The 9,022-nt window shown below is 33.9% G+C and overlaps 1 protein-coding gene across 1 annotated transcript; it reads right to left on the bottom strand.

The window, feature by feature from the left end:
* Positions 1-1,209: 1,209 nt before the first annotated feature.
* LOC116018875 (probable methyltransferase PMT15) lies at positions 1,210-6,026 on the bottom strand. Its single transcript, XM_031258894.1, has 6 exons — positions 5,240-6,026; positions 4,583-4,793; positions 3,841-4,138; positions 2,635-3,027; positions 2,449-2,526; positions 1,210-1,639 (listed from the first exon to the last, which is right to left on the bottom strand). The coding sequence occupies exons 1-6, from the start codon at positions 5,969-5,971 to the stop codon at positions 1,414-1,416; spliced, it is 1,938 nt and encodes a 645-aa protein (XP_031114754.1). The 5' UTR covers positions 5,972-6,026; the 3' UTR covers positions 1,210-1,413.
* Positions 6,027-9,022: the final 2,996 nt, after the last annotated feature.

The raw sequence follows: 9,022 nt of genomic DNA, 5'->3' as shown, positions 1-9,022 counted from the left end.
GGCACTCGACATTGCTTACTCATCTGGTTAGCGTGATTCTAAGTCAAGCTAAGGAAATAGGAATCGTGCAATTTCCGTCAGAATGCATGACAGTTTCTCCAGACGTGGACCAAACCAAATACTGTCGGTTCCACCAACAAGTTGGCCATGACACTGACGAGTGTCACGTTTTGAAAGGACAAATAGATGAGCTATTTCAGAATGAATATTTTACTCAATTTGTTAAGTATCCAGGGCAGCAGCAGTATCAACAACAAAGCCAACCCAAAAATGTGTGGCAAAAGGAAGATAACCCTGAGCCGTCCTCTTCCAACACCAAGAAGAGAAGGTATGACCAGGTCATGAAAGAAAGAGATAATGAGGTGGTTAAGAGTGCCTAACAATTTGAATATTCATGCTGCCATGGAGGGGTCATGGTGGAGAGAGACCCCATCAAAACCCAATCGTTGCCCTCAAGAAAGTCTAACCCAGTATTGCTATTGCATGGTTGGGTCATGGCTACTAGCTAGACACCCAACCGAGCCCCAACCACTACATCATGTGCAAACCTCCAAAACATTGAATGTAAAATCTTTTCAAATCCTCTTAGAAACCACCCACTCAAGGTATTATAAAGCTTTACCTTAGGGTTAATAATAAACCAAAACTTATGCATTCAACCAAATGGTAAAACAAGTTCCATATAGATAACTAGATAAGTAGAGCTTAGCTTGAATGTAGGGTCGGTCCTAGCCATTTGCGGCCAGGGCGACTACATAGGACCTTCAATTTTTGACATCCGATTTAAAACAAAAATATTTTATTTATAATACGGAATACATTATTTTTATACTTGATAATTATGTTTTTAGAATTCATAAATTAGTTTTAATTGCAATTGAAAAAAAAAATTAGAAGTAGTTGACATCGAAATTTTGGTGATTAATTTTGTATATAAATATGCCAAAAAAAATCACTTTTACATTAAATTTTGAATTATATTTTTTCTTTGTTAAATTTGTATGCACTATATGTTGACAAAAAAATATTGTATTTTTATTTTATATTTGTACTTATATAATAATTTAAAAAAAAGAGTTTAAATTAAAATATTAGACAACCCCATAAGAGATTTTTGTCGGGCTAGGTTTGATTTTTTTCGTTAATAAATTTGATTTTCTAAAATTTTATTAAAATAATAAAAAGAAAGGAATAAAAATTAAGCTATTATTTTCATCAATACAGACATGTGATATATAAAAGTTTATGATATTACAAATATAATTACACTTCTGATACAAAGATAAATGTAGCTATATCATCTACTTGAATACTTGAAGGGCCTTAATTTCAGACAACTTGCAAAGAATCAAACTAAGAAAATTCAAATTACAAATGTGAAGACTAAAAAACAATTATATAATTATAAGATCCTCATTGAGTAGAGGCAGCTGGGGCTGTCCAGTAGGATTTCACTGCAAAAAGAAGCTTCTCCCTCACAAGTGGGCCATCTTCATGGTCAACTATTCGACTCTCCCACTTCAACCCATCTGCAATCCTCTTCACTTTGTTTAATAAGTCCACATCTTCTCTGATTATCACACTACCCTCTGGCCTTAATATCCTATCCATTTCTAGCATTATATCCTCCATTTCACACCTGCAAAGCCAATAACCCAACTTATTATTGCTCAAAACTCTAGTTTAAATCAATTCAAAAGTTTTACTTACCTATTTAATTATGTAAATCCCAAATAAGAATATCACCTTCAAATACATAACTTACTTTTGAATTAAGAAATTAATAACTACAAGTTATTATTCAGAGTTAAGAAATAATAATTAGAAGTTGACATTCAAAGATTCGGAGGATTCATTTTGAAACTTTCACATGCCTTTCGCGGGAATACAATTCGAGATGCAAAATATATTGTTGGGGGATTTTTGTGGACCCAAGTTTTAAATAAAAGAAATAAAAATTAATAACATTAAAAAGTAGAGTGATCCTCTTTTCTTTTCTTTTTTTTTTTTCAAAAAAAAAAAACTTAATTCTTTTAGAAGAACTTGAGTGCTCTCTCCTTGCCATATGATGTTCCCTTACTTCCATATTAGCCAAAAATTCATTCAAAAAGTTTGGGACAACTAAAACTGTTCAGAAAGTTGATTTGATAACCATAATGTTACAAGTTTCATTCTCAGCAAGAATCACCTATTGGCTTTCTTGGTTTGAGTTGATCAACTATGGTTAGCCTAAGCTAGTTGGAGTATTAACTTTTTTGGTTTGAGTTGATCAATTATGGTTAACCTAAGCTAGTTGGAGTTTATCCCGTATATACCATCAGATAGTAACTGCGAACTTTTTCTCGTAACTCAAAAAAGAAAGAAAGAAAAAAAAGCAATCAACCCGAAAGCCTCTATTGAAACCTTAAGGTGAAAAAAAGAGTTATTAAAAAGTAATTAACAACATACCTATCCTTGTAGAGAGTGAATATTGAGTCAGCATGAATGAGATCATATGTTCTAGGGTAAGTTGACATTGCTTCACACCTACACGTACATAGATTCAACCACATGTTAAGTATACTACTTTAGTAACACTTAAACACAATTAATTCAACAATAAAACTATCCAAAGAATAAAATAAACCACATTACCAGCTCTGGTATGTTCCAATCAACCCACGTTCATAAATAACACCAAGTGTATTAACCTTAGCCTCGACAGGGACAACATTCATTACCCAAAGTGGTTGATCAATCAAGCTGGCAGCAAATCCTCCCAAGAAAGCATTCATGTCCAACAAATTTCTATACCTCCCAGCACTCCCCAGTTGCCCATTCACATTCTTGTAATATGAAACCCTTTTATTCCATAGTTGCGAATCCTGCTTGAAAATCTCAGAATTAACTCCCTCAATTGTTCCGGTAGCAATCCTAGGCGGGATTGCATGTAGCCTCTCCGGCCACTTCTCTAGCTTCCCTCCAGCCACCTCCTCCCCGCCGGAAACTTCAGGCAACGGAGTTAAACATGTTTGCAAATCCGTGTACCTTAAATCATTTAAGACTACCATAAATTAAACCATCGCAAATTATATCATGGAGACGTGTCCACCGTGCAAAGTGGACCTAGTCCGAAACAAAGTTGTTTTGCCAAAGTTTACGTATTTTTTTCCATTCAAAAACATAGATACTATATATTCATTAACTAAGATTAATGTTAAGAAACTAGACACTATATATTCAAAAATTCAAAGACTAATGTTTAAAACTAGATACTATATGTTCATAAACTCAAAATGTAATGTTCATAAATGAAAAACTACAACATTAGTGTAACCCAGGGTTTCTACTATATCGAACATAATGATTAATCTTATGACTGAATTGTAGACACCTCTATTAGGTGGGACAGCTGGCCTAAAGATTTAAAATTGCCTAATCTCATGGCTGAACTGTAGGCACCTCTATTGGATAGGACAACTGGCCTAAAGATTTAAAGTTGCTTCATATCCAAAGCTAAAGATCGAACCCTTGACCTTTGGTTAAGGATGGACAACATTCAATCCGTTACAATTTTATAACATGTTTTATATATGTTTAGAAACTCGATCAAAGCTTAATGTTCAGAAACTAGACCTAATAGGTTCATAAACGAAAAGGCTTAATGTCTAGAAACTAAACACTATATGTTCATAAACTCAAAGTTTAATTGTTCAAAAACTCAAAACTTACTGTTCAAAAACTAAAAACATTTACTGAAAAAAACATTGTTTTGGAGCAAATTAAAGTAAACCATATAACTTTTGTTAAGCTATAACAAAGATTATGTATATATGGGGTTGCATTTAATTCAATTCTCACCAGGCTTTATCTGGATCACCGGCGGGGCACATGGGTGGATTCTTCGATGTTGTCCGGTGCTCCTTGCACTCAAGGTGGTTGAAGGGCTTTTGCCAAATAGCAATATTGTCCTTTTCAACGAATTTTTTCCAGCAAAGTCTCTTCGCAACTTCCTCAATCTGAGTCTGCTCGGCGTTCAGGTCTTCTTTGGTTCTGTCCCACCCTTGCCAGTATTTCCGCCACCTGATCGGCGGCCCCGACAGGATCCAAAATCCGCCTGGCCGTAGGACTCGATCAACTTCAATCAAATACGATCCATCTGCACAAATAAATAATCATTAAATTATCAGCAATGTGATTTGTATTTTTTTGTGAGGGCCATCCCTATTTTAAAGGTGTCTATTGATAAATCTGTCATTGTGAATCTAACTAACAAAAGGCTACAAAGATCAACCGACCAACTAAAATAAAAAAGGGCAATAAATTGCTCTTCATCTTTCAAAGTTCTCAACCACCCTATAAGATTTGCACATACCCTAGCTCCACTCGGGCTTGCGCCCAAAGTTTTGCTAGGTCCTTCTAATTTTCAAGGGCCACGTGACACACCACCGAATACTATGTGACCTGTTATTTTTACAGTCGCTATCTTAATCTTAATTACCTTTGGCAGAAACAATCTGACCAACTTATTAACCAAATTAACTAAAATATTTTGTGATTTGTAATTTTATATTTTGAAGAGATTTGAAATTTAGACACGCACCATATTGACCCCAAGGAATGAGGCACCTTGAGCAGTGAGCCATGTCAAAGGCTCTTGAGGGGTATGGAAGCCTTTTAGAGGCAATTACTCCGATTAGTGCGGGGACTCCTCTCTCAAGAGCAAACTGGACTTGTGCTTCATGAGTATCCCTTGGCGCAAACGACATCGCAACAATGTTTCTTGACATTAGATATGCTCCCCAGCTAGCAACCTTCAAAAATCAAAATGTACTTTAAAACCCTTAATTTCGTCTCTTTTTCATTTTTAATCTTCTCATACACTGATAAAATTACAAAAACAGTGGGGCCAAGCTAACTAAGCAAACGTTTCCTAAAAATGAGTGCTAGGCAAAAACTACCATGCATCATATCAATGCGTATATATGCATTAAAATCAAAATGTTTTGTTTTTCATTATATATATTGATTTGAAAAATTATTGCCCATTTCAAATTTATTTAATAATGTAGCTAAATATTTCGACACAATTCATGATAAAATTTGGGAACTAAGTATTGAGGAAGAGTAAGCCCAACGATATGATAGATATCTCTATGTTATTCTGGGGGAGGCTGAAAAAGTAATTTAAGAAAGTATAGAACAAATAATATGTTGCAAGAAGAAAATACTTAAAAAAGAAGAAAAGAATAATCATTACCCCGCAGCCGGTATCAATGGCGGTCCTAATGGATCCATCTTTCAGGTTAATGAGCTCTCCGATATCATCAATGTAGGCATCGGCGCCGTTGGGGAACATAGTCCCGCCGCCGGGGAACTTGAACCGGTTGCCCTCGAACCGGATCCAATTCTGGACCGCCTTCTCGACCGTCAACTCCTTGTGCGGCACGTTGGCGTACCACGCCAGATCCCGGCTCGCCGGCCACACGAACGGATTCTTGTACCCGAACGGAGCCGGAATCCGGCACTTCAACACTTCCTTCTTCTCCGGGCAATGCCTTTCCCGGTAAATCAAACGGTCTCGGCTAAAACTCAACGACCGTTGCGGATCCTCACACGGGGTGTACTCGCTGTACTTGACGTCGCAGGGCGGGTACACTTTCACGGCGTCGTCCTCCGGCGAGCCCACGCCGCCGCCCGCGTCGGTGGCGTGGTGGGTGGCGAAGTCCAACGGCCGGGATTCGGCCGTGGCGTTTTTCTGAAATATGCATGGGACGGCGGCGGCGATGACGGCGGACATAGAGGAAGCGGCGGCTGTACCGCCGCCGCTATTCCAAGAACCAACAAGATAGGAGAGGACGCAGAGGAGAGCGACGAGGGTCAAGTAAGCAAGTTTGGTTCCTTTTAATGAAGAAAAGTTTGGGTTTGTGGAATTGGGTTTAGATGTTGGGGTGTAGTAGAATTGGTTATTGTTTCGATTAGAGCCCCCCATGGCAGACCAAATTAAAGCTTGTGTGATTCTTCTACCCAAAGATCATCCAACTTATAGAAACCTACGCCTACCCAGGGGAGGTCGGGGGTGGGGGAGGGGAGGGGAGGGGAGGTTCAGAGATTTGAGAAAGACTTGTGAAGTGATCTGATATAGGTAAACAACAAGTTGCTCATGTGGGTGAGTTTCAATTGATCTTTACTTCTTTTCATTCTTTGTTTTTTAGGTGACAATAGTCTTTATCTAAGGTATATTTCAGTAATAATTATGATGTTTAAAAAAAAAAATTTAAAGAGAGTTTTTTTTTTCATTAATTAAAGAGTGTTATAGGTATGAATAATATAATTTTTTTTTTTTTTAGGATTATTGACTCTATTATATAATTATACCTTACAATTATGAAGACAAAAAAGTTGGTGTAATGAAACTTTAAAAAGGTAAATTTTTTATTTTTTTATTTTTCCAAATCTTCATAAAATATTTACTTACCAACCCTATACTTCCAAATAAGAAAAAAATTATACTCCACCATTTTTAGGACTTTGATCCTTGGCCTAATTGAACACTTTTTATGTGACAATATCGGGTATAAAGTTACATAAGTATTTTTCATTGATTTTTTTTTTTTTTTTGCGATACATTTAAAGGCACGGAAGTATTTAGTAATTTATAGAGCATTAAAGTTGGGTAGCAAAGAGTGTTGCGGACGTACAGACGAAGGCGAAGATGGTAATACAGAGTATATATATATATTACAACATGGACTTAACTTACCGCATACATTTGAGTTTTGAGTGGTAGTTATAAACTTTCTCCTCTCATAATCTTTTTGTGCCTAAAAATTTTAGATTTACAATTTGAGCCATGTTGGTAATTTATTTAATATGAATACATCTATGTATGTGATGACACCTCTATAACTATTCTAAATGAGTGGTGATTGAACACGGTGGTAAGAGCATTGATTATTTCGACTAAAAAAGATTGCAAAAGTATCAATATAGAAAATATACTATCTTATTTAATTTTAAATGTATATCAAAGGAAAGAAATAATCTATTAATGTGTATTCATATTAATTATTTTAAAGCACTCATGATTTTCTATATTAAAATACCCCATGTATAAATTTCTATCATTCTGTATATATGTTGCCATAATGAATTTCACTTTTTATTTGTTAAAATTATATATATATATTTTTTTTTAGCAAATTCAACTTTTAGTCAGGATTGGTCTTGAGCAAGGGGCACGACCCATACTTGGAGGGGCCTATCCATATATTAATATTTATAATTATAATAAAAGCCAAAGACTTTGTGGTCTAGTAGCACTTGGTGTCCCGTTTAATACTTCCACATGGATGATGGGAGATAGAAGCGTTTAACTTACAAAGAGGAGCTATGAAAATTTATTTTGTAAATTGTTGGCTCATATTTAGCTAAATTTCAAGAAGATCTTATGAGTAGCAAATATTTTATGAAAACAACAAAGTTTTAGAAGATTTAAAAATCATGAAATAATTTAGAAGATTTTTTTTTTTTGAAAACTAATTTAGAAGATTTAAAGCACATTGTGTGAATTAACTTTCATTCGTTTTCATGACTATAAGAGTATATGTGCAAATGAATACGAAGAAATATGGAATTTGATTTGTCATTAATGTGATTTATATAAGTTGCGAATGAATTGTACAATAATCATATTAATAGCTACAAATGACATTTGATGGTTAACTTTTAAAATGATAATGAATACGAATAGTGCGAATTAACTTCAATTGTTTCTAACATGAATATTGAACACTCATAAAACCTCAAGCTTTTCATGCCTATAGTTGCAAATGAATATGGAGAAATAAAAAATTGGTATATGTGTACTATTCTCATGAAACGAGATTTATACATGTCGTGTGCTTCTCTTAGTCTTAATGAAGTTTCATTTTTTGCAGTTTCACTCCATTGTTAAAATTTTTTTAATCTTATTTCATCTTATTTGATATTATCATTTTTTAATATTATTAAATTTTAATTTTAATTTTTACATCCCTGACTTTGAACAACTTCTACTTTTAGTCCTTGACTGTTGTGACACTGTCACATTTAGTCATATTCGTTTAAATTTGTCATATTATATCCATGACTTTGAACAACTTCCACTTTTAGTTCTCGAATATTATGACATTGCCACATTTAGTCCTATTCTTTTAATTTTGTTATATTACATCCATGACTTTTATTTGATTTCCAGCATTAATCTTCCGTTAAAAATTTTATTATTTTACCGTTAGAATTGACAAATAACAAAGAAAAAAAAATCCTTACACATATCGTAACTCATATTTCGAACACATTAGAAATATGGTAAATATCAAAGGATGTAAATCATAACTCATAGAATATGTTCGAAATATGAGCTACTATATTGAAACACAGTGATATCCTTAAATTTACAAATAACAAATAAAAAAAAAAATCCTTGCGCATATCGTAACTCATGTTTCTATAAGTTACAATATTACATTATTTGATATTTACAATATTTCTAATGTGTTTGAAATATGAGTTACGATATATGTAAGGATTTTTTCTTTGTTATTTGTCAATTAACGGTAAAACCGTAAAATAATGAAATTTTTAACGGAAGATTAATGATGGTAATCAAATGAAAGTCACTGATGTAATATGAAAAAAAAATAGGACTAAATATGTCAATGCCATAATAGTCGAGGACTAACCTCTATAACAATCGCTATATATATATAACTAGATATTGTCCCCTGCGATGCACGGTATAAAATTATATAATTAAATATAAAGTATTGTTATATATAACATTCCTAATAAAAGAAAGAGAATCAAAGAAAGAGAATGTTTGATTCTATGTTATTATTGAAAATATAAATTATAAATTATTAAAAATCTCTGTGTAAATTAGTAGTAGAAATACAAAATCTTTCGTGTTCACCACAAATTAAGATTTTGAGCCCCATATGGATTACTCACTCTTGATGCAACCACATGCCCACATATAATTGACCATGAAGAAAAACTT

The sequence above is a fragment of the Ipomoea triloba genome, chromosome 5 (genome assembly GCF_003576645.1).
Source record: "Ipomoea triloba cultivar NCNSP0323 chromosome 5, ASM357664v1".
Lineage (NCBI taxonomy): Eukaryota > Viridiplantae > Streptophyta > Magnoliopsida > Solanales > Convolvulaceae > Ipomoea > Ipomoea triloba.
The sequence above is the reverse complement of the archived record's forward strand: the minus strand, read 5'-3'. Positions and strand labels throughout refer to the sequence as shown.

Excerpts from the sequence above, each read along its gene's own strand:
- LOC116018875 (XM_031258894.1), bottom strand. The coding sequence starts at position 5,971 with ATGGGGGGCTCTAATCGAAACAATAACCAATTCTACTACACCCCAACA. Across the intron at positions 4,139-4,582 it reads CATTCCTTGGGGTCAATATG|ATGGATCGTATTTGATTGAA; the intron begins GTGCGTGTCTAA and ends TTATTTGTGCAG. Across the intron at positions 2,527-2,634 it reads ATTGGAACATACCAGAGCTG|GTGTGAAGCAATGTCAACTT; the intron begins GTAATGTGGTTT and ends ATGTACGTGTAG.